This window comes from Bufo bufo, chromosome 1, assembly GCF_905171765.1.
Source record: "Bufo bufo chromosome 1, aBufBuf1.1, whole genome shotgun sequence".
Taxonomy (NCBI): Eukaryota; Metazoa; Chordata; class Amphibia; order Anura; family Bufonidae; genus Bufo; species Bufo bufo.
Window position 1 is genome coordinate 841,784,053 of NC_053389.1, and position 27,117 is coordinate 841,811,169.

At 48.9% G+C, this 27,117-nt stretch overlaps 1 protein-coding gene across 2 annotated transcripts in view; it reads left to right on the plus strand.

Annotated features, from left to right (window-relative positions):
• Window positions 1-27,117, plus strand: part of NEURL4 (neuralized E3 ubiquitin protein ligase 4) — a 114,760-nt gene that overhangs the window by 1,167 nt on the left and 86,476 nt on the right. For both annotated transcript variants that reach the window (XM_040415432.1, XM_040415431.1), the window contains exons 2-5: window positions 16,895-17,279; window positions 23,390-23,455; window positions 24,944-25,218; window positions 25,296-25,407. In XM_040415432.1, coding sequence (XP_040271366.1) covers window positions 16,895-17,279; window positions 23,390-23,455; window positions 24,944-25,218; window positions 25,296-25,407 — 838 coding nt within the window. The remainder of the gene's footprint in view (window positions 1-16,894; window positions 17,280-23,389; window positions 23,456-24,943; window positions 25,219-25,295; window positions 25,408-27,117) is intronic.

Sequence of the window (27,117 nt, forward strand, 5' to 3'; positions counted from 1 at the left end):
TATAGATAGAACCGCTGTGTAACTATTCACCCCCCCATATAGATAGAACCGCTGTGTAACTATTCACCCCCCCATATAGATAGAACCGCTGTGTAACTATTCACCCCCCCCATATAGATAGAACCGCTGTGTAACTATTCACCCCCCCATATAGATAGAACCGCTGTGTAACTATTCACCCCCCCCATATAGATAGAACCGCTGTGTAACTATTCACCCCCCATATAGATAGAACCGCTGTGTAACTATTCACCCCCCCTATATAGATAGAACCGCTGTGTAACTATTCACCCCCCCATATAGATAGAACCGCTGTGTAACTATTCACCCCCCCTATATAGATAGAACCGCTGTGTAACTATTCACCCCCCCATATAGATAGAACCGCTGTGTAACTATTCACCCCCCCATATAGATAGAACCGCTGTGTAACTATTCACCCCCCCATATAGATAGAACCGCTGTGTAACTATTCACCCCCCCATATAGATAGAACCGCTGTGTAACTATTCACCCCCCCATATAGATAGAACCGCTGTGTAACTATTCACCCCCCCATATAGATAGAACCGCTGTGTAACTATTCACCCCCCATATAGATAGAACCGCTGTGTAACTATTCACCCCCCCATATAGATAGAACCGCTGTGTAACTATTCACCCCCCCCATATAGATAGAACCGCTGTGTAACTATTCACCCCCCCCATATAGATAGAACCGCTGTGTAACTATTCACCCCCCCATATAGATAGAACCGCTGTGTAACTATTCACCCCCCCCATATAGATAGAACCGCTGTGTAACTATTCACCCCCCCATATAGATAGAACCGCTGTGTAACTATTCACCCCCCCATATAGATAGAACCGCTGTGTAACTATTCACCCCCCATATAGATAGAACCGCTGTGTAACTATTCACCCCCCCATATAGATAGAACCGCTGTGTAACTATTCACCCCCCCATATAGATAGAACCGCTGTGTAACTATTCACCCCCCATATAGATAGAACCGCTGTGTAACTATTCACCCCCCATATAGATAGAACCGCTGTGTAACTATTCACCCCCCATATAGATAGAACCGCTGTGTAACTATTCACCCCCCATATAGATAGAACCGCTGTGTAACTATTCACCCCCCCATATAGATAGAACCGCTGTGTAACTATTCACCCCCCCATATAGATAGAACCGCTGTGTAACTATTCACCCCCCCATATAGATAGAACCGCTGTGTAACTATTCACCCCCCCATATAGATAGAACCGCTGTGTAACTATTCACCCCCCCATATAGATAGAACCGCTGTGTAACTATTCACCCCCCCATATAGATAGAACCGCTGTGTAACTATTCACCCCCCCATATAGATAGAACCGCTGTGTAACTATTCACCCCCCCATATAGATAGAACCGCTGTGTAACTATTCACCCCCCCATATAGATAGAACCGCTGTGTAACTATTCACCCCCCCATATAGATAGAACCGCTGTGTAACTATTCACCCCCCCATATAGATAGAACCGCTGTGTAACTATTCACCCCCCCATATAGATAGAACCGCTGTGTAACTATTCACCCCCCCATATAGATAGAACCGCTGTGTAACTATTCACCCCCCCATATAGATAGAACCGCTGTGTAACTATTCACCCCCCCATATAGATAGAACCGCTGTGTAACTATTCACCCCCCCATATAGATAGAACCGCTGTGTAACTATTCACCCCCCCATATAGATAGAACCGCTGTGTAACTATTCACCCCCCCATATAGATAGAACCGCTGTGTAACTATTCACCCCCCCCATATAGATAGAACCGCTGTGTAACTATTCACCCCCCCATATAGATAGAACCGCTGTGTAACTATTCACCCCCCCATATAGATAGAACCGCTGTGTAACTATTCACCCCCCCATATAGATAGAACCGCTGTGTAACTATTCACCCCCCCATATAGATAGAACCGCTGTGTAACTATTCACCCCCCCATATAGATAGAACCGCTGTGTAACTATTCACCCCCCCTATATAGATAGAACTGCTGTGTAACTATTCACCCCCCCCATATAGATAGAACCGCTGTGTAACTATTCACCCCCCCTATATAGATAGAACCGCTGTGTAACTATTCACCCCCCCCATATAGATAGAACCGCTGTGTAACTATTCAACCCCCATATAGATAGAACCGCTGTGTAACTATTCACCCCCCCATATAGATAGAACCGCTGTGTAACTATTCACCCCCCCCCATATAGATAGAACCGCTGTGTAACTATTCACCCCCCCCCCATATAGATAGAACCGCTGTGTAACTATTCACCCCCCATATAGATAGAACCGCTGTGTAACTATTCACCCCCCCATATAGATAGAACCGCTGTGTAACTATTCACCCCCCATATAGATAGAACCGCTGTGTAACTATTCACCCCCCATATAGATAGAACCGCTGTGTAACTATTCACCCCCCCCATATAGATAGAACCGCTGTGTAACTATTCACCCCCCCCATATAGATAGAACCGCTGTGTAACTATTCACCCCCCATATAGATAGAACCGCTGTGTAACTATTCACCCCCCCCCATATAGATTGAACCGCTGTGTAACTATTCACCCCCCCCCATATAGATAGAACCGCTGTGTAACTATTCACCCCCATATAGATAGAACCGCTGTGTAACTATTCACCCCCCATATAGATAGAACCGCTGTGTAACTATTCACCCCCCATATAGATAGAACCGCTGTGTAACTATTCACCCCCCCATATAGATAGAACCGCTGTGTAACTATTCACCCCCCATATAGATAGAACCGCTGTGTAACTATTCACCCCCCCATATAGATAGAACTGCTGTGTAACTATTCACCCCCCCCATATAGATAGAACCGCTGTGTAACTATTCACCCCCCCCCCATATAGATAGAACCGCTGTGTAACTATTCAACCCCCATATAGATAGAACCGCTGTGTAACTATTCACCCCCCATATAGATAGAACCGCTGTGTAACTATTCACCCCCCATATAGATAGAACCGCTGTGTAACTATTCACCCCCCCCATATAGATAGAACCGCTGTGTAACTATTCACCCCCCCCATATAGATAGAACCGCTGTGTAACTATTCACCCCCCATATAGATAGAACCGCTGTGTAACTATTCACCCCCCCATATAGATTGAACCGCTGTGTAACTATTCACCTCCCATATAGATAGAACCGCTGTGTAACTATTCACCCCCCCCATATAGATAGAACTGCTGTGTAACTATTCACCCCCCCATATAGATAGAACCGCTGTGTAACTATTCACCCCCCCCCCATATAGATAGAACCGCTGTGTAACTATTCACCCCCCATATAGATAGAACCGCTGTGTAACTATTCACCCCCCCCCATATAGATAGAACCGCTGTGTAACTATTCACCCCCCCATATAGATAGAACCGCTGTGTAACTATTCACCCCCCCCCATATAGATAGAACCGCTGTGTAACTATTCACCCCCCCCCATATAGATAGAACCGCTGTGTAACTATTCACCCCCCATATAGATAGAACCGCTGTGTAACTATTCACCCCCCCATATAGATAGAACCGCTGTGTAACTATTCACCCCCCCCATATAGATAGAACCGCTGTGTAACTATTCACCCCCCCATATAGATAGAACCGCTGTGTAACTATTCACCCCCCATATAGATAGAACCGCTGTGTAACTATTCACCCCCCCCATATAGATAGAACCGCTGTGTAACTATTCACCCCCCATATAGATAGAACCGCTGTGTAACTATTCACCCCCCATATAGATAGAACCGCTGTGTAACTATTCACCCCCCATATAGATAGAACCGCTGTGTAACTATTCACCCCCCCCATATAGATAGAACCGCTGTGTAACTATTCACCCCCCCCATATAGATAGAACCGCTGTGTAACTATTCACCCCCCCCATATAGATAGAACCGCTGTGTAACTATTCACCCCCCATATAGATAGAACCGCTGTGTAACTATTCACCCCCCCCCATATAGATAGAACCGCTGTGTAACTATTCACCTCCCATATAGATAGAACCGCTGTGTAACTATTCACCCCCCCCATATAGATAGAACCGCTGTGTAACTATTCACCCCCCCCATATAGATAGAACCGCTGTGTAACTATTCACCCCCCCCATATAGATAGAACCGCTGTGTAACTATTCCCCCCCCCCATATAGATAGAACCGCTGTGTAACTATTCACCCCCCCCATATAGATAGAACCGCTGTGTAACTATTCACCCCCCCCCATATAGATAGAACCGCTGTGTAACTATTCACCCCCCCCATATAGATAGAACCGCTGTGTAACTATTCACCCCCCCCATATAGATAGAACCGCTGTGTAACTATTCACCCCCCATATAGATAGAACCGCTGTGTAACTATTCACCCCCCCATATAGATAGAACCGCTGTGTAACTATTCACCCCCCCATATAGATAGGACCGCTGTGTAACTATTCACCCCCCATATAGATAGAACCGCTGTGTAACTATTCACCCCCCCATATAGATAGAACCGCTGTGTAACTATTCACCCCCCCTATATAGATAGAACTGCTGTGTAACTATTCACCCCCCATATAAATATTCACCCCCCATATAGATATAACAGCTTTGCGGATCCATCACTGACCACCTGCTCACGGATTTGACCACGGACGTGTGAATGATGAGACTTCGTGTCCGAGACGCCTTCACTCACTGCAGATTTTGTGGCAGAAACTTCGGCATCTGAAAATGAGGTCCATTCACGTGACTGTGGCGGCGAGCGCGTGGGTTTCTACAAGCCCCGTTCAGGTGGATGGAACTGATTTTCAGTCGCAGAAGTTAAAGCCACAAAATCTGCTGCGTGTGAATGCGCCATAACATTATTCAGGAGTCGCGAACATCTGCAGATGATGACATTCCCAGCACCAATCTGTGGCACGTGGAAGGGGCGTACAGGCCGGACTGATGGCATGAAATCTCCGAGATCGGCTGAAGTCATGTGAGATGACTGTGCGATGCCTCCTGTCCTTCTCCATTGTGTATCCTGGTGGATAAACTGGAATGACATGAAGAGCTGAGAGGCCTTGGTCTGTCACTCCAGCAGATGGCTCTGTGCCTAGGCCTAGATATCAGCACGGTGGTGTGTGTCCTGGTGGATAAACTGGAATGACAGGAAGAGCTGAGAGGCCTTGGTCTGTCACTCCAGCAGATGGCTCTGTGCCTAGGCCGAGATATCAGCACGGTGGTGTGTGTCCTGGTGGATAAACGGGAATGACAGGAAGAGCTGAGAGGCCTTGGTCTGTCACTCCAGCAATGGCTCTCTGCCTAGGCCGAGATATCAGCACGGTGGTGTGTGTCCTGGTGGATGAACTGGAATGACAGGAATAGCTGAGAGGCCTTGGTCTGTCACTCCAGCAGATGGCTCTGTGCCTAGGCCGAGATATCAGGACGGTGGTGTGTGTCCTGGTGGATAAACGGGAATGACAGGAAGAGCTGAGAGGCCTTGGTCTGTCACTCCAGCAATGGCTCTCTGCCTAGGCCGAGATATCAGCACGGTGGTGCGTTTCCTGGTGGATAAACGGGAATGACAGGAAGAGCTGAGAGGCCTTGGTCTGTCACTCCAGCAATGGCTCTCTGCCTAGGCCGAGATATCAGCACGGTGGTGTGTGTCCTGGTGGATGAACTGGAATGACAGGAAGAACTGAGAGGCCTTGGTCTGTCACTCCAGCAGATGGCTTTGTGCCTAGGCCGATATATCAGCACGGTGGTGTGTGTCCTGGTGGATAAACTGGAATGACAGGAAGAGCTGAGAGGCCTTGGTCTGTCACTCCAGCAGATGGCTCTGTGCCCAGGCCGAGATATCAGCACGGTGGTGTGTGTCCTGGTGGATGAACTGGAATGACAGGAAGAGCTGAGAGGCCTTGGTCTGTCACTCCAGCAGATGGCTCTGTGCCCAGGCCGAGATATCAGCACGGTGGTGTGTGTCCTGGTGGATGAACTGGAATGACAGGAAGAACTGAGAGGCCTTGGTCTGTCACTCCAGCAGATGGCTCTGTGCCTAGGCCGAGATATCAGCACGGTGGTGTGTGTCCTGGTGGATGAACTGGAATGACAGGAAGAGCTGAGAGGCCTTGGTCTGTCACTCCAGCAGATGGCTCTGTGCCTAGGCCGAGATATCAGCACGGTGGTGTGTGTCCTGGTGGATGAACTGGAATGACAGGAAGAGCTGAGAGGCCTTGGTCTGTCACTCCAGCAGATGGCTCTGTGCCCAGGCCGAGATATCAGCACGGTGGTGTGTGTCCTGGTGGATGAACTGGAATGACAGGAAGAGCTGAGAGGCCTTGGTCTGTCACTCCAGCAGATGGCTCTGTGCCTAGGCCGAGATATCAGCACGGTGGTGTGTGTCCTGGTGGATGAACTGGAATGACAGGAAGAGCTGAGAGGCCTTGGTCTGTCACTCCAGCAGATGGCTCTGTGCCCAGGCCGAGATATCAGCACGGTGGTGGATGAACTAGAATGACGGGAAGAGAAGCGGAGAGGAGAATGGTCCTCCGTTTAGTGAACCACACTAAGTGACATTGTCAGGTGCAGGGTGGCAAACAGCGTCTACACAACCATCAGAAGGTGTCTGCATGACCCTGGACTGTGAGCTACAGGTGTCCACTGACCTCACCGCTCTCACAGGCTATCATGGTGCATGGAGGCTGGAGAATGGTCTGGAGAGGCCTTCACAAAGTAGTGTCACACCAGTCCTACTCCCAGGATTGTGGGGTGATATAATGTACGGTGACCGGATCCTTTTAGTCTTCCTGTCACTAACAGCTCAGTGATACATTGCTCTGGTCGTGGATCCAGTGGTCTGCCCATTTCTCCAAAGTGTCCCAGGAGATGCTTCCCAACAGGACGATGCCAGGCCACATGTTGTCCGTGCTACTGTGAACCTGCAGCGTCGTGTATTATAGGTATATAACTGTGTCTATTACATGTGGATACTTGTATTACACAGTTACACTGACGAGCAAAAGAGTAACAATGTTTTGTACTTCTGACTTTGAGGCTGTGTATCTCACCGTCCACTACAGCTTTGGACATGAGACTCCCATCATCCTATAGACAATCCTCTCTGCTATCTCATACATACATTGGACTTGCAGCTATTTAGCATATGATTTGTTCTGCAGATTCTTCTCATGTAACTGCATTGTTCCTGTTCTGCTCGTCGGTGTATCTGCATTGTTCCTGTTCTGCTCGTCGGTGTATCTGCATTGTTCCTGTTCTGCTCGTCGGTGTAACTGCATTGTTCCTGTTCTGCTCGTCGGTGTATCTGCATTGTTCCTGTTCTGCTCGTCGGTGTATCTGCATTGTTCCTGTTCTGCTCGTCGGTGTATCTGCATTGTTCCTGTTCTGCTCGTCGGTGTATCTGCATTGTTCCTGTTCTGCTCGTCGGTGTATCTGCATTGTTCCTGTTCTGCTCGTCGGTGTAACTGCATTGTTCCTGTTCTGCTCGTCGGTGTATCTGCATTGTTCCTGTTCTGCTCGTCGGTGTAACTTTGACCCCTGACCCATCCATCAGGTGGTACAGGACAGCCAATGGAGACGTTTCAGCACATGGACACACCCCCTACCCTATAAATAAACCTGATCTGGCCGCTATTTTACATTCAGTCTTCTGCCAGTGTAGGGAGAAGTCGCTGTGTGGAGCAGGACAGGAGGTTAGGGGACCAAACGCTGGCTAATAGGGCCACAAGAGTCCTTGTAAGGACTGGTATAGGTGTGCTATCGATAGGTGGGATACACAGAGGGGTGCGATATAATTTCTATATAGAGCATGTGTATTGTGCGCAGTCGGCGCAGTCGTGTGCGGTTCTGCTGAGATACTGCAGGTATACAGAGGGACAAGCGTTACTGGCACAAGTCATTTCTACTGGTGTGATTTACCTGTTGGCCCCCAAAACTGATTGAGGCAGGGATATACCTTCTTCCACAAACACTGCTCTTCTATAGGGACTTTGTCACAGGGTCATTTTGAAAATGACAGGCAGAGGAAGAGGCCGGCTGTTCCGCAGGGGTGGTCGGGGTCGGTCAGGAGCACCAGGCCGGAGCCTAAGTGGGAAGTTGCAGAAGGTGCGTGCGATTACGTCAAAGGACGCACCAGAGTTGGTTGAGTGGCTCACTCAGCCTCTGTATCTGCACCCTCCTCAGCCTTCCGCCTCTGCACCCTCCTCAGCCTTCCGCCTCTGCACCCTCCTCAGCCTTCCGCCTCTGCACCCTCCTCAGCCTTCCGCCTCTGCACCCTCCTCAGCCTTCCGCCTCTGCACCCTCCTCAGCCTTCCGCCTCTGCACCCTCCTCAGCCTTCCGCCTCTGCACCCTCCTCAGCCTTCCGCCTCTGCACCCTCCTCAGCCTTCCGCCTCTGCACCCTCCTCAGCCTTCCGCCTCTGCACCCTCCTCAGCCTTCCGCCTCTGCACCCTCTTCACTCTCTGCTGTGTCCACACCCAAAGACACCACCACCACCATAGCCCCTCCGCTCGAGTCACAGGAATTATTTTCCCATCCATTCCCAGACCTTACCGATATGCAGCCATTCTTGACATCGGGTGAGGAAGAGGAGGTAGCAACAGCCGCCACCCAGCGGTCTGACGACAGTACCCAGATCAGCCCAAGGAGGGAGGTCCCCGCTGTTGCTGCCTACTCCGAGATCTCTAATGTCAGTGGTGGTGAAGGTGACGATGATGACGTGTCGATGGACATCACGTGGGTGCCCAGAAGAGAGGAAGAGGAGGGGAGTTCAGAGGGAGAGACGGAGCAGCAGAGAGGGAGAAGAAGCAGGCAGAGCTCGCAGGGCACAGGAGGCAAACAGCAGACTGCAAATGTATCTGGAGCGAGCCATCCACCATGCACGGTCACATCTAGCGCTCCCAGGACGCCGGCACATGGCTCCGCAGTGTGGGCTTTTTTTTAACGTGTCCGCTGCTGACAATAGTGTTGCCATCTGCAGCCTGTGTGGTCAACGCATAAGTCGCGGTAAGCCCAACACTCACCTAGGGACGAGAAGGCACCTGGCCTCCCATCACCGAGCCCAGCGGGAGCAACGCCGTCAGAACCCACAAAGCCACACTCCCACCGCTCCACGTCCTGCCTCTTCTCCTTCTCCTCCACTCCACCTTCCACCGTGCCGTCGTCGCGTTCATCTGGTAGAAGGCAGGCTTCCGTGGCCCAAATGTTCGATCGAAAAAAGATATTGATAACCCTCTTGCCCAACGGCAGACCGCTGGCTTGTGGGAACTGCTAGCCCGCCAACTACTGCCATATAAACTGGTGGACTCGGAGGCCTTTAGAAAATTTGTGGCCATTGGCACACCGCAATGGAAGGTCCCCGGAATGAAATATTTCTCGCAGAAGGGCATCCCAGAGCTATATGGCCACTTTCAGCGACAATTGAATATATTTCTGGCACACAGTGTCGGTGCCAAGATACATCTGACCACAGACACGTGGTCTAGCAAACACGGCAGGGAAGGTACATAACTTTTACTGTCCACTGGGTGAACCTTCTGACGGCCGTCAAGCATGTAACCCGTGGCACCCGTGTGGATTTGGTGTTACCACCACGGATTGCATGCAGGCCTGCCTCTTCTTCTCCTCCTTCTACTCCATTCTCCGTCTCCTCCTCGGCTGACTCCTCCTTTTCCGCTGCTACCGCCTCTCCCGCTGCACCCCCCCAGCTCCCCAGAACCTATTTGACGTGCCAGGTGAGACGTTGCCATGCTGTGCTGCAGCTGTTGTGCCTGGAAGCCAAGAGCCACACCGGAAGCCAAGAGCCACACCGGAAGCCAAGAGCCACACCGGAAGCCAAGAGCCACACCGGAAGCCAAGATCCACACCGGTCCTGCACTGCTTTCAGCTCTGCGGTCACAGGCCGATCAGTGGCTAACCCCGCTCAGTTGGTAAAGTGTTGTGTGACAACGGTGCCAATCTGCTGAGCGCGCTGAAACAGGGCAAAATGACACACGTGCCGTGCATGGCACACGTCCTGGACTTGGTCGTGCAGCGATTCGTTGCCAAATACCCCGGGGTCCAGGAAGTCTTGCGGCAGGCCAGGAAAATCTCTGCCCATTTCAGAAGATCTTACACGACCATGGCTCGCCTTGCTGACGTTCAGCGGTGACACCACCGGCCCGTCAGACGTCTGATGTATGACAGCCCGACGCACTGGAACTCCACCTTGTATATGCTTGATAGGCGGCTCCAGCAGAAACGTGCCGTTAGCGACTACCTGGACGAACTCTGCAGCAGGACAGGTTCTGGGGAGCTTGGCTTCTTTTCACCGCGCCAGTGGCTGCTCATGCGCGACGCATGCAGACTTGTGTGGCCATTTGATGAGATCACCAAACTGGTCAGTCACAGCCAGGGCACCATCAGTGACATCGTGCCTTACGCCTTCTTTCTGGAGCGTGCATTGCGTCGTGTCATTGATCAAGCCGTCGAGGAGCAGGAAGATGAGGAAGTCGCAATGCTGGATGAATTCCCAGGGGGGCTACTCCATCTGAGACAAGTCAGCAGGAGTCTGAAGAGGAGTCAGAGGAGGATGATGGTGCCGGGGCAGAGGAGGAGCAAGAAGAGCAGGCTTTAAACCTTTCTGGGATCCCTGGTGTTCTCCGTGGATGGGGGGAGGAGACCGAGGACGACATTCTCCTGGGCGATGAGCAGGAGCCGCTCCACCGCTTCCAGTTTAGTGCAAATGGGGGCCTTCATGCTCCAGTGTTTGAAGAGGGACCCCCGTATAAAAAGCATAAAGGGCAAGGACCAGTACTGGGTGGCAACGTACTTGGACCCCGGTACAAACACAAAATGGCGGACATGTTACCAGCATCACAGAGGGCTGTCAAAATGCAGCATTTCCAGGCCTTGCTGCGAGAGATGCTGCATTGTTTTTTGTTTTTTCCAAGAGGGGTGATTTTCGTTATACATATATATTTGACCTGTATTTGTGCTGGCCTTCAGTAAAATTGATATCCATTGACCGTCTAATAGACCTCCAGCCACATACATACTTGTTCTTTTATGTACGCTGAATGCATAATATCGGGGGCCTGTAGTACACTGGCCTGCTGTAAAATTGATATCCAATGACCGTGTAATCTTCCTCCAGCCACGTACTTACTTGTTCTTTTCTGTACGCTGAATGAATAATTGTTCTGGCCTCGGAGGAATTCAACACCAGTGACGACCACATGTTAATGAATTTCAACTATTATCATTAGGGGTTTTTTTTCGAGAGGGGGGATTTCATTAGCCATGTTTTTAATCCAATTTCATATTTTTTGTTTTTTTAAACCTATGTATTTGACCTGTATGTGTACTGGGCTGCAGTAAAATTGATATCCATTGACCGTGTAATCTATCTCCGGCCACGTAATCACTTGATCTTTTCTGTGTGGTGAATGCCTAATGTTTGGGGCCTGTAGTCCAGTGGCCTACAGTAACATTTTTCTAGGGCTACTGCAGGGCACATTTCTGTGAATTTCCCTTTAAGACGCATAAAAATGTCCCCTGATTAAGATACATATTTTTTGTGGAAATTTTTGTCATTGATCCCCCTCTGGTATGTCACTGTCCATGTTGTGGAACTATTTGTGCACTTCTACTAAGTATTTGGTGGCTGAAAATATTAGCTGAAGGTTTTTCAGGTTTGCCTGCCATCAAAGTGAATGGGGCCCGCCGCAAACTTGTGGTTTGCGAACATTTGATCACGTTTGCGAACCGTCCCGGCCAATGTTCGTCCATCACTAGCCAAGAGGTGGACGTCCACAAGTTGTTTCATCCCAAGGTCTATCAGTTCTGGAAGAACAAACACGGCAGTGGAGGCGGCTCCTATGCTTCGTAATAGTGAGATCACAGACGTCCATGCAAGCACTGGGCGACGTGCATTACACAACTCTGGAATGGTGGCCCGAAAAAAGGTGAAGAAGCCTTGACTTCAATATCATCATAAGAAAGAATCAAACAGTAGAAGATTGGAAACCGGTGATTTGGAGACGAAAGTCAATAGACTGGGCTCTGATGGGGCAAATGGTTCTGGAAGAAACAAGGGAAAAGGAGGATAGCGGATCGAGAAACAGAAGGAACTGTCCGGTTTGGTGGAGAAAGCCTGATGGTGTGGGGTGGGTTCACAGCCAGGATCGATGGTGGTCTCAATGCTGTTCTATATGTGAGTATCCTACAACACGAGTTGCTACGTACACGTGAGTACTATGGGTATGAAAAATACGACCTAGTGTTCCAGCAGGACAACGACACGAGCCTACGTCAAGATTGGAGAAGAAATGGTTGTATGACAATGAAGTAGAGGTGCTGGATCGGCCCCCACAGACCTCAACCCAATCTAACATTTGTGGGTAGAGGGGAAGAAAAAGCTGTATTCGTACCCAAGTGAGTCGACCAGTAAGACCAACATTGGGAACGTGTAGAAGAGACCTGGGAACAGATTTCAGCAGGAAACATGCTTGTATCTAATGGAGAGCATGCCCAGAAGGCTTCAGGCCGTGCTGAAAGCCAAAGGTGGATTCACAAAATAATATAAATCAAAATGTTAAGAGCAAAACAGTAAGAATGCAGTAACGTGAGAAGAGTCCAATGTACAGTCAGGTCCATAAATATTGGGACATGGACACAATTGTAACATTTCTGGCTCTATACACCACCACAATGGATGTGAAATGAAACGGACAAGATGGGCTTTACCTGCAGACTGTCAGCTGTAATCTGAGGGGATTTACATCCAGATCAGGTGAACGGTGCAGGAATTACAGCAGTTACATATGTGCCTCCCACTTGTTAAGGGACCAGAAGTAATGGGACAATTGTCTTCTCAGCTGTTCCATGGCCGGGTGTGTGTTATTCCCTCATTATCCCAATTACAATGAGCAGATACAAGGTCCAGAGGTCATTTCCAGTCTGCTATCTGCATTTGGAATCTGTTGCTGTCAACTCTCAAGATGAGATCCAAAGAGCTGTCACTATCAGTGAAGCAAGCCATCATTAGGCTGAAAAACACAACAAACCCATCAGAGAGATAGAAAAAACATTAGGCGCGGCCAAAACAGCTGTTTGGAACATTCCTAAAAAGAAGGAACGCATCGGTGAGCTCAGCAACACCGGAAGACCACGGAAAACAACTGTGGTGGATGACGAAGAATTCTTTCCCTGGTGAAGAAAACACCCTTCACAACAGTTGGCCAGATCAAGAACACTCTCCAGGAGGTAGGTGTATGTGTGTCAAAGTCAACAATCAGGAGAAGACTTCACCAGAGTGAATACAGAGGGTTCACCACAAGATGGAAACCATTGGTGAGCCTCAAAAACAGGAAGGCCAGATTAGAGTTTGCCAAACGACATCTAAAAAAGCCTTCACAGTTCTGGAACAACATTCTATGGACAGATGAGACAAGATCAACTTGTACCAGAGTGATGGGAAGAGAAGAGTATGGAGAAGGAAAGGAACTGCTCATGATCCTAAGCATACCACCTCATCAGTGAAGCATGGTGGTGGTAGTGTCATGGCGTGGGCATGTATGGCTGCCAATGGAACTGCTTCTCTTGTATTTATTGATGATGTGACTGCTGACAAAAGCAGCAGGATGAATTCTGAAGTGTTTCGGGCAATATTATCTGCTCATATTCAGCCAAATGCTTCAGAACTGATTGGACGGAGCTTCACACTGCAGATGGACAATGACCCAAAGCATACTGCAAAAGCAACCAAAGAGTTTTCTAAGGGAAAGAAGTGGAATGTTCTGCAATGGCCGAGTCAATCCCCGGACCTGAATCCGATTGAGCATTTCACTTGATGGAGACAAAACTGAGGGGAAAATGCCCGAAGAACAAGCAGGAACTGAAGACAGTTGCAGTAGAGGCCTGGCAGAGCATCACCAGGGATGGAACCCAGCATCTGGTAACTTAGTGGCCACCTATCTAGGGACCTTTACTCCACAAAAGCCGGGACCCTAGGTGACACGCTCCCGGTGCAAACAACACTCCTTTTATTATGATTCCCCGGTACTTTACTGCGCATCTCAATGTTCACATTGCCAATATATATATATCTCTATCCTACCAGACATGTTTACGCTCTCTATCTATAAAAATCCTATATATATATATTATTTATATTGTGAGACAGTGACTGGAAAAGTAGTAGAGAACCGTTATATTTCGCCTAGGTTTCTTTCATATACCATGTACTAGGCTACAGGAGGTGGATATCTCAACTAGGATCTGGGTGAGATATCAGAAATCCAGGAAATATGGTCTGCCTTGGCAAAACATAGTTTGCTGAGGACTTTGGTAAATGGTGTTATCGGGCCTGGATTTTAATGGAATGAGGATGCAGGTTGGTAGCGGGGCTCGTCATTCAGTCCAGAACAGGTTTCATATAGAGCTCTCAGGTGATGGAGCTTGGCTCGTTTCTGGGCTATAAAGGTTTGCGCTATGAGCATGTCTGGGTGGGGACTGGGTGAACTGGGTGATCTGACTGGCTTTCACCATCACTGCTGAAGTCTGCGCAAACAACAAAAAGGACACTGAGTTTATGTAGAGTTGTGTCGTGTGGCCGGTAGTAGGCCGCCCGTATAGAAAGGGGGATTTTATGTTTAGTTAGTGCTCAGCCGAGCAGGGATTTATTTTGTATTTTTGCTTGTGGATGAGAATAAAGAAAACAGGCAAACCCCTGTGTGAACTGTGCCCTGGTGTCACTGTCTCCGACTGCTGTGCCTACATATATATATCTTTATTCACCCCACTGGCAATGTCTTTTTTCCACTTGTAAATTGTGGGATTGGCTTTTCCCTGTGGGCTGTGCACCCACATCCAGTTTTGTGTGTATAAAACATATATATATACACCTACCAGACATGTTTACGCTCTCCATCTATAGAAATCTCCTATACAGTGCCTTGCAAAAGTATTCACGCCCCTTGACTTTTTTCGTATTTTGGTGCCTCACAACCTGGAATTCACACGGATTGTTTGAGGATTTCCATCCTGTAATTACAGAACATGCCGACAACTCTGAAGAGGTTTGTTTTATTGTGAAGCAAATAACAAATGGGACAAAATAACAGAAAAGGTCAATGTGCAGAACTATTCACCCCCCAGGTCGCTCTGGATAAGTCTCTATGAGCAGTCGCCACATCGGACGCTGGGATTGTCGCCCGTTCCTCCTTGCAGAACGGCTCCGGCTCCTTCAGGTCGGATGTTTGTGAACAGCCATCTTTACGTCTGACCTCAGATCTTCTACTGGACTGAGATCTGGGCTGTGACTCGGCCATTCCAACACATTTACATGTTTCCCCTTAAACCCCTCAAGTGTTGCTTTAGCCGTGTGTTTGGGGTCATTGTCCTGCTGGAAGGTGAGCCTCCGTCCTGGCCTCAGATCACGCACAGAGTGGTGCAGGTTCTGCTGAAGGATATCCCTGTATTTAGCACCGTCCATCTTTCCCTCAGCTCTGACCAGTTTCCCAGTCCCCCCAGTATGATGCTGCCACCACCAGGTCTCACTGTGGGGACGGTGCTCTTTGGGTGATGTGATGGGTTTGCCCCAGACATAGCGTTTTCTTTGATGGCTGAAGAGTCCAATGTCAGTCTCCTCAGACCAGAGCCCCTTCCTCCATACATTTTGGGGTCTCCTCAGACCAGAGCCCCTTTGTCCATACATTTTGGGGTCTCCTCAGACCAGAGCCCCTTCCTCCATACATTTTGGGGTCTCCTCAGACCAGAGCCCCTTTGTCCATACATTTTGGGGTTTCCTCAGACCAGAGCCCCTTCCTCCATACATTTTGGGGTCTCCTCAGACCAGAGCCCCTTCCTCCATACATTTTGGGGTCTCCTCAGACCAGAGCCCCTTCCTCCATACATTCTGGGGTCTCCTCAGACCAGAGCCCCGTCCTCCATACATTTTGGGGTCTCCTCAGACCAGAGCCGCTTCCTCCATACATTTTAAGGTCTCCCACAGGCCTTTTCCCTCACACCGCGCCTTATTGTTTCTAGCTGACAGTAATGGCTTCTTCTGGCCGCTCTGCCATAAAACCCAACTCTATGGAGAGTGCGGCTTATTGTCGTCCTCTGTACAGATCCTCCAGTCTCTGCTGTGGAACTCTGCAGCTCCTCCAGGGTCACCTTAGGTCTCTGTGCTGCCTCTCTGATTAATGCCTCCTTGCCCAGTCCGTCAGTTTTGGTGGGCGGCCGTCTCTTGTCCCATGTTCTTTCCATCTGGTTATGATAGATTTGATGGAGCTCCTAACCCTGACTTGTACTTCTCCACAACATTGTCCCTTACTTGTTTGGAGAGTTCCCTGGTCTTCATGGCAGTGTTCGGTCAGTGATGCCTCTGGCTGAGGTGTTGCAGCCTCTGGTGTGTATATGTAATGACAGATCATGTGACACTTAGATTGCACACAGGTGACATCATGTCACTAATCATGTCACTTCTGAAGGTAATTGGTTGCACCACAGCTTTTTATGGGCTTCCTAACAAAGGGGGTGAATACATACACACAGGACAATGTTCTGTTCTCTATTTCTAAACAATAGTTTTATTTATATATTGTTCTCCTTTCACTTCACCGACTTATTGTGTCCTGACCCATCACATAACATTCAGATTAACAGAACATTGAACAGAAGGCTGCAATGTAACTAAATACGAAGAAAGTCAGGGGGGTGAATACTTTTACAAGGCACTGTATGTATATATAATGCACCTACCAGACTTGTTTACACTCTATAACAATGTAGCCCTCCCATCCATATCTTGATATAATGGGTGTCTTTCCCGTAGATGAACTCGTGGAGCGGCTCCATGGAGATCGGGCTGACCACACAGGACCCGTCTCTGCTCGACTTCCCCAGCAGCGCCACAGGACTGAAGGGTGGCGCGTGGATTGTGTCTGGCTGCTCAGTGCTGGAAGATGGGCGCTCCATCCTGGAGGAATACGGACAAGATCTGGACCAGCTAGGAGAGGGTGACCGGGTGGGCATTCAGCGGACCCCCTCTGGGGAGCTTCATCTGTGGGTGAATGGCAGAGACTGTGGGTCTGCGGCTGCAGGGATTCCCCCCGGGGTCTGGGCAGTGGTCGATTTGTATGGAAAGTGCACCCAGATCTCCGTTATATCATGTCAGCCCCCTGACGAAGAGGAGGAAGACATGGAGGATCTAGATACAGGTGAGGACGCAGGACCCGGCCCCGTTCACCCTGCACATACTACTCTGTGTACAGACAGCCATTACTAATGACCCTGCACATACTACTCTGTGTACAGACAGCCATTACTAATGACCCTGCACATACTACTCTGTATACAGACAGCCATTACTAATGACCCTGCACATACTACTCTGTATACAGACAGCCATTACTAATGACCCTGCACATACTACTCTGTATACAGACAGCCATTACTAATGACCCTGCACATACTACTCTGTATACAGCCATTAGTAATGACCCTGCACATACTACTCTGTATACAGCCATTAGTAATGACCCTGCACATACTACTCTGTATACAGACATTACTAATGACCCTGCACATACTACTCTGTATACAGACAGCCATTACTAATGACCCTGCACATACTACTCTGTGTACAGACAGCCATTACTAATGACCCTGCACATACTACTCTGTGTACAGACAGCCATTACTAATGACCCTGCACATACTACTCTGTATACAGACAGCCATTACTAATGACTCTGCACATACTACTCTGTATACAGACAGCCATTACTAATGACCCTGCACATACTACTCTGTATACAGACAGCCATTACTAATGACCCTGCACATACTACTCTGTATACAGACAGCCATTACTAATGACCCTGCACATACTACTCTGTGTACAGACAGCCATTACTAATGACCCTGCACATACTACTCTGTATACAGACAGCCATTACTAATGACCCTGCACATACTACTCTGTATACAGACAGCCATTACTAATGACCCTGCACATACTACTCTGTATACAGACAGCCATTACTAATGACCCTGCACATACTACTCTGTATACAGCCATTAGTAATGACCCTGCACATACTACTCTGTATACAGCCATTAGTAATGACCCTGCACATACTACTCTGTATACAGACATTACTAATGACCCTGCACATACCACTCTGTGTACAGACAGCCATTACTTATGACCCTGCACTACTCTGTATACAGACACCATTACTAATGACTCTGCACATACTACTCTGTATACAGACAGCCATTACTAATGACCCTGCACATACTACTCTGTATACAGACAGCCATTACTAATGACCCTGCACATACTACTCTGTATACAGACAGCCATTACTAATGACCCTGCACATACTACTCTGTATACAGACAGCCATTACTAATGACCCTGCACATACTACTCTGTATACAGCCATTAGTAATGACCCTGCACATACTACTCTGTATACAGCCATTAGTAATGACCCTGCACATACTACTCTGTATACAGACATTACTAATGACCCTGCACATACTACTCTGTATACAGACAGCCATTACTAATGACCCTGCACATACTACTCTGTATACAGCCATTAGTAATGACCCTGCACATACTACTCTGTATACAGCCATTAGTAATGACCCTGCACATACTACTCTGTATACAGCCATTAGTAATGACCCTGCACATACTACTCTGTATACAGACATTACTAATGACCCTGCACATACCACTCTGTGTACAGACAGCCATTACTAATGACCGTGCACATACCACTCTATATACAGACAGCCATTACTAATGACCCTGCACTACTCTGTATACAGACAGCCATTACTAATGACCCTGCACATACTACTCTGTGTACAGACAGCCATTACTAATGACCCTGCACATACTACTCTGTGTACAGACAGCCATTACTAATGACCCTGCACATACTACTCTGTATACAGACAGCCATTACTAATGACCCTGCACATACTACTCTGTATACAGACAGCCATTACTAATGACCCTGCACATACTACTCTGTGTACAGACAGCCATTACTAATGACCCTGCACATACTACTCTGTGTACAGACAGCCATTACTAATGACCCTGCACATACTACTCTGTGTACAGACAGCCATTACTAATGACCCTGCACATACTACTCTGTGTACAGACAGCCATTACTAATGACCCTGCACATACTACTCTGTGTACAGACAGCCATTACTAATGACCCTGCACATACTACTCTGTATACAGACAGCCATTACTAATGACCCTGCACATACTACTCTGTATACAGACAGCCATTACTAATGACCCTGCACATACTACTCTGTATACAGCCATTAGTAATGACCCTGCACATACTACTCTGTATACAGCCATTAGTAATGACCCTGCACATACTACTCTGTATACAGACATTACTAATGACCCTGCACATACTACTCTGTATACAGACAGCCATTACTAATGACCCTGCACATACTACTCTGTATACAGACAGCCATTACTAATGACCCTGCACATACTACTCTGTATACAGCCATTAGTAATGACCCTGCACATACTACTCTGTATACAGCCATTAGTAATGACCCTGCACATACTACTCTGTATACAGACATTACTAATGACCCTGCACATACCACTCTGTGTACAGACAGCCATTACTAATGACCGTGCACATACCACTCTATATACAGACAGCCATTACTAATGACCCTGCACTACTCTGTATACAGACAGCCATTACTAATGACCCTGCACATACTACTCTGTGTACAGACAGCCATTACTAATGACCCTGCACATACTACTCTGTGTACAGACAGCCATTACTAATGACCCTGCACATACTACTCTGTATACAGCCATTAGTAATGACCCTGCACTACTCTGTATACAGACACCATTACTAATGACCCTGCACTACTCTGTATACAGACAGCCATTACTAATGACCCTGGACTACTCTGTATACAGACAGCCATTACTAATGACCCTGCTCATACTACTCTGTATACAGACAGCCATTACTAATGACCCTGCACATACTACTCTGTATACAGACAGCCATTACTAATGACCCTGCACATACTACTCTGTATACAGACAGCCATTACTAATGACCCTGCTCATACTACTCTGTATACAGACGACCATTACTAATGACCCTGCACATACTACTCTGTGTACAGACAGCCATTACTAATGACCCTGCACATACTACTCTGTGTACAGACAGCCATTACTAATGACCCTGCACATACTACTGTGTACAGACAGCCATTACTAATGACCCTGCACATACTACTCTGTGTACAGACAGCCATTACTAATGACCCTGCACATACTACTCTGTATACAGACAGCCATTACTAATGACCCTGCACATACTACTCTGTGTACAGACAGCCATTACTAATGACTCTGCACATACTACTCTGTATACAGACAGCCATTACTAATGACCCTGCACTTCTCTGTATACAGACAGCCATTACTAATGACCCTGCACATACTACTCTGTGTACAGACAGCCATTACTAATGACCCTGCACATACTACTCTGTGTACAGACAGCCATTACTAATGACCCTGCACATACTACTCTGTGTACAGACAGCCATTACTAATGACCCTGCACATACTACTCTGTGTACAGACAGCCATTACTAATGACCCTGCACATACCACTCTGTGTACAGACAGCCATTACTAATGACCCTGCACATACCACTCTGTGTACAGATCCTTATCCTGCCTCTGACTAATGACCCTGCACTTCTCTGTATACAGACAGCCATTACTAATGACCCTGCACATACTACTCTGTGTACAGATCCTTATCCTGCCTCTGACTAATGACCCTGCACATACTACTCTGTATACAGACAGCCATTACTAATGACCCTGCACATACTACTCTGTATACAGCCATTAGTAATGACCCTGCACATACTACTCTGTATACAGACATTACTAATGACCCTGCACATACTACTCTGTATACAGACAACCATTACTAATGACCGTGCACATACTACTCTGTGTACAGACAGCCATTACTAATGACTCTGCACATACTACTCTGTATACAGACAGCCATTACTAATGACTCTGCACATACTACTCTGTATACAGACAGCCATTACTAATGACCCTGCACTTCTCTGTATACAGACAGCCATTACTAATGACCCTGCACATACTACTCTGTGTACAGACAGCCATTACTAATGACCCTGCACATACTACTCTGTGTACAGACAGCCATTACTAATGACCCTGCACATACTACTCTGTGTACAGACAGCCATTACTAATGACCCTGCACATACTACTCTGTGTACAGACAGCCATTACTAATGACCCTGCACATACCACTCTGTGTACAGACAGCCATTACTAATGACCCTGCACATACCACTCTGTGTACAGATCCTTATCCTGCCTCTGACTAATGACCCTGCACTTCTCTGTATACAGACAGCCATTACTAATGACCCTGCACATACTACTCTGTGTACAGATCCTTATCCTGCCTCTGACTAATGACCCTGCACATACTACTCTGTATACAGACAGCCATTACTAATGACCCTGCACATACTACTCTGTATACAGCCATTAGTAATGACCCTGCACATACTACTCTGTATACAGACATTACTAATGACCCTGCACATACTACTCTGTATACAGACAGCCATTACTAATGACTCTGCACATACTACTCTGTATACAGACAGCCATTACTAATGACTCTGCACATACTACTCTGTATACAGGCAGCCATTACTAATGACTCTGCACATACTACTCTGTATACAGGCAGCCATTACTAATGACCCTGCACATACTACTCTGTATACAGACCCTTGTCCTGCCTCTGACTAATGACCCTGCACTTCTCTGTATACAGACAGCCATTACTAATGACCCTGCACATACTACTCTGTATACAGACAGCCATTACTAATGACCCTGCACATACTACTCTGTATACAGACAGCCATTACTAATGACCCTGCACATACTACTCTGTATACAGACAGCCATTACTAATGACCCTGCACATACTACTCTGTATACAGACAGCCATTACTAATGACCCTGCACATACTACTCTGTATACAGACAGCCATTACTAATGACCCTGCACATACTACTCTGTATACAGACAGCCATTACTAATGACCCTGCACATACTACTCTGTATACAGACAGCCATTACTAATGACCCTGCACTTCTCTGTATACAGACAGCCATTACTAATGACTCTGCACATACTACTCTGTATACAGACCCTTGTCCTGCCTCTGACTAATGACCCTGCACTTCTCTGTATACAGACAGCCATTACTAATGACCCTGCACATACTACTCTGTATACAGACGACCATTACTAATGACCCTGCACATACTACTCTGTATACAGACGACCATTACTAATGACCCTGCACATACTACTCTGTATACAGCCATTAGTAATGACCCTGCACATACTACTCTGTATACAGACATTACTAATGACCCTGCACATACTACTCTGTATACAGACAGCCAATACTAATGACTCTGCACATACTACTCTGTATACAGGCAGCCATTACTAATGACCCTGCACATACTACTCTGTATACAGATCCTTATCCTGCCTCTGACTAATGACCCTGCACATACTACTCTGTATACAGACAGCCATTACTAATGACCCTGCACATACTACTCTGTATACAGCCATTAGTAATGACCCTGCACATACTACTCTGTATACAGACATTACTAATGACCCTGCACATACTACTCTGTATACAGACGACCATTACTAATGACCCTGCACATACTACTCTGTATACAGGCAGCCATTACTAATGACCCTGCACATACTACTCTGTATACAGACAGCCATTACTAATGACCCTGCACATACTACTCTGTATACAGCCATTAGTAATGACCCTGCACATACTACTCTGTATACAGACATTACTAATGACCCTGCACATACTACTCTGTATACAGACGACCATTACTAATGACCCTGCACATACTACTCTGTATACAGGCAGCCATTACTAATGACCCTGCACATACTGTACAGATCCTTGTCTGGGTGAGGACAGCGGAGTCTGAAGGGACACTCGCCCAGATTATATAGACAGTACCGCCTTATTACTGTACGTATCGGTTTGAGGGTCTGCTCCCGATGACATTCTCAGAGCCCACCTTATCTCACAAGCCACCCTTCAGGGGGACCACCCTGTGTATAACCACTGCCTGCTCTCTGCTGCCTCCTGCAGGTCCTCTGCTCTCCACTGGACAGCCACGCCCAGATAAGTTTCCTAGCAGCCTGGACGCAGACACTGGTAAGTAGTAATCATCTCAGAGGATGGTGAGGGTGATGATTGATGATGAAAATGAAAGTGAATGTGCTGGATGATGGATCGATGGCGGCTGAAGGATGACTGGTGGATGGATGGCGGGTGAGGGATGACTGGTGGATGGATGGCGGCTGAGGGATGACTGGTGGATGGATGGCAGGTGAGGGATGACTGGTGGATGGATGGCAGGTGAGGGATGACTGGTGGATGGATGGTGGCTGAGGGATGACTGGTGGATGGATGGCGGCTGAGGCATGACTGGTGGATGGATGGCGGGTGAGGGATGACTGGTGGATGTCTGGTGGAAGGATGGTGGCTGAGGGATGACTGGTGGAAGGATGGTGGCTGAGGGATGACTGGTGGATGGATGGTGGCTGAGGGATGACTGGTGGATGGATGGCAGGTGAGGGATGACTGGTGGATGGATGGCGGCTGAGGGATGACTGGTGGATGGATGGCAGGTGAGGGATGACTGGTGGATGGATGGCAGGTGAGGGATGACTGGTGGATGGATGGCAGGTGAGGGATGACTGGTGGATGGATGGTGGCTGAGGGATGACTGGTGGATGGATGGCGGCTGAGGCATGACTGGTGGATGGATGGCGGGTGAGGGATGACTGGTGGATGTCTGGTGGAAGGATGGTGGCTGAGGGATGACTGGTGGAAGGATGGTGGCTGAGGGATGACTGGTGGATGGATGGTGGCTGAGGGATGACTGGTGGATGGATGGCGGCTGAGGGATGACTGGTGGATGGATGGCGGCTGAGGGATGACTGGTGGATGGATGGCGGCTGAGGGATGACTGGTGGATGGCGGCTGAGGGATGACTGGCGGATGGATGGCGGCTGAGGGATGACTGGCGGATGGATGGCGGCTGAGGGATGACTGGCGGATGGATGGCGGCTGAGGGATGACTGGCGGATGGATGGCGGCTGAGGGATGACTGGCGGATGGATGGCGGCTGAGGGATGACTGGCGGATGGATGGCGGCTGAGGGATGACTGGCGGATGGATGGCGGCTGAGGGATGACTGGCGGATGGATGGCGGCTGAGGGATGACTGGCGGATGGATGGCGGCTGAGGGATGGATGGCGGCTGAGGGATGGATGGCGGCTGAGGGATGGATGGCGGCTGAGGGATTGATGGCGGCTGAGGGATGGATGGCGGCTGAGGGATGGATGGCGGCTGAGGGATGACTGGCGGCTGAGGGATGACTGGCGGCTGAGGGATGACTGGCGGCTGAGGGATGACTGGCGGCTGAGGGATGACTGGCGGCTGAGGGATGACTGGCGGCTGAGGGATGACTGGCGGCTGAGGGATGGATGGCGGCTGAGGGATGGATGGCGGCTGAGGGATGGATGGCGGCTGAGGGATGGATGGCGGCTGAGGGATGGATGGCGGCTGAGGGATGACTGGCGGATGGATGGCGGCTGATGATGATGGACTCAGGCTTTCCTTTCTCTTCATCTTCAGGGTTCCCGAGCACAGAACTCTCGGCCGTCGTCAGTAATGCCATCCTCTCGGCGTATCATGGAAGTCTCCTGAGTGTGAGTCTGGGGTCTCCTCCACCTGCGGCCGAGCACTCTCCGCCTACATCTAACGACGCTCTGCTGTTCCATGAGAAGTGCGGCACGCTCATTAAACTCAGCAATGGCAACAAGACGGCGGAGAGACGAAGACCGCTGGATGAGTTCAATAACGGCGTTGTGATGACCAACCGGCCCCTGAAGGACAGTGAGATGTTTGAGGTGAGGGTGGTGGGGCCGGAGAAGTCTGCTCACTGGCTCTCATGGCATTGCCTAATCTTATTCATTCTTCTCTGCAGATCCGCATTGATAAGCTGGTGGATAAATGGTCCGGCTCCATAGAGATTGGGGTGACCACCCACAACCCCAACAGCCTGGAGTACCCGGCCACCATGACCAACCTGCGCTCAGGTAAGAGCCACAGAGGACCAGGTGGGATCATGTGACTGCTCCATCTCCAGTACACTCTGTATACTCTGCCTGTCCTCTATGTACTGGTGGGGCGGGGGGGGGGGGCTGGCTGTCTAGTATCATGTGACCTCTCCGTCTCCAGTACACTCTGTATACACTGCCTGTCCTCTATGTTCTGGGGGGGGGGGGGGGGGGCTGTCTAGTATCATGTGACCTCTCCATCTCCAGTACACTCTGTATACACTGCCTGTCCTCTATGTTCTGGGAGGGGGGGAGCTGTCTAGTATCATGTGACCTCTCCATCTCCAGTACACTCTGTATACACTGCCTGTCCTCTATGTACTGGGGGGGGGGCTGTCTAGTATCATGTGACCTCTCCGTCTCCAGTACACTCTGTATACACTGCCTGTCCTCTATGTTCTGGGGGGGGGGGCTGTCTAGTATCATGTGACCTCTCCATCTCCAGTACACTCTGTATACACTGCCTGTCCTCTATGTTCTGGGAGGGGGGGGGGGGGAGCTGTCTAGTATCATGTGACCTCTCCATCTCCAGTACACTCTGTATACACTGCCTGTCCTCTATGTTCTGGGGGGGGGGGGGGGCTGTCTAGTATCATGTGACCTCTCCATCTCCAGTACTCTCTGTATACACTGCCTGTCCTCTATGTTCTGGGGGGGGGGGCTGTCTAGTATCATGTGACCTCTCCATCTCCAGTACACTCTGTATACACTGCCTGTCCTCTCTTTGTACTGGGGGGGGGCTGTCTAGTATCATGTGACCTCTCCGTCTCTAGTACACTCTGTATACACTGCCTGTCCTCTATGTACTGGGGGGGGGGGGGCTGTCTAGTATCATGTGACCTCTCCGTCTCCAGTACACTCTGTATACACTGCCTGTCCTCTATGTTTTGGGGGGGGGGGGGCTGTCTAGTATCATGTGACCTCTCCGTCTCCAGTACATTCTGTATACTCTGCCTGTCCTCTATGTACTGGGGGGGGGCTGTCTAGTATCATGTGACCTCTCCATCTCCAGTACACTCTGTATACACTGCCTGTCCTCTATGTTCTGGGAGGGGGGGAGCTGTCTAGTATCATGTGACCTCTCCATCTCCAGTACACTCTGTATACACTGCCTGTCCTCTATGTACTGGGGGGGGGGCTGTCTAGTATCATGTGACCTCTCCGTCTCCAGTACACTCTGTATACACTGCCTGTCCTCTATGTTCTGGGGGGGGGGGGCTGTCTAGTATCATGTGACCTCTCCATCTCCAGTACACTCTGTATACACTGCCTGTCCTCTATGTTCTGGGAGGGGGGGGGGGGAGCTGTCTAGTATCATGTGACCTCTCCGTCTCCAGTACACTCTGTATACACTGCCTGTCCTCTATGTTTTGGGGGGGGGGGGGGCTGTCTAGTATCATGTGACCTCTCCGTCTCCAGTACATTCTGTATACTCTGCCTGTCCTCTATGTACTGGGGGGGGGCTGTCTAGTATCATGTGACCTCTCCATCTCCAGTACACTCTGTATACACTGCCTGTCCTCTATGTACTGGGGGGGGGGGGGCTGTTTAGTATTATGTGACCTCTCCGTCTCCAGTACTCTCTGTATACACTGCCTGTCCTCTATGTTCTGGGGGGGGGGGGGGGCTGTCTAGTATTATGTGACCTCTCCGTCTCCAGTACTCTCTGTATACACTGCCTGTCCTCTA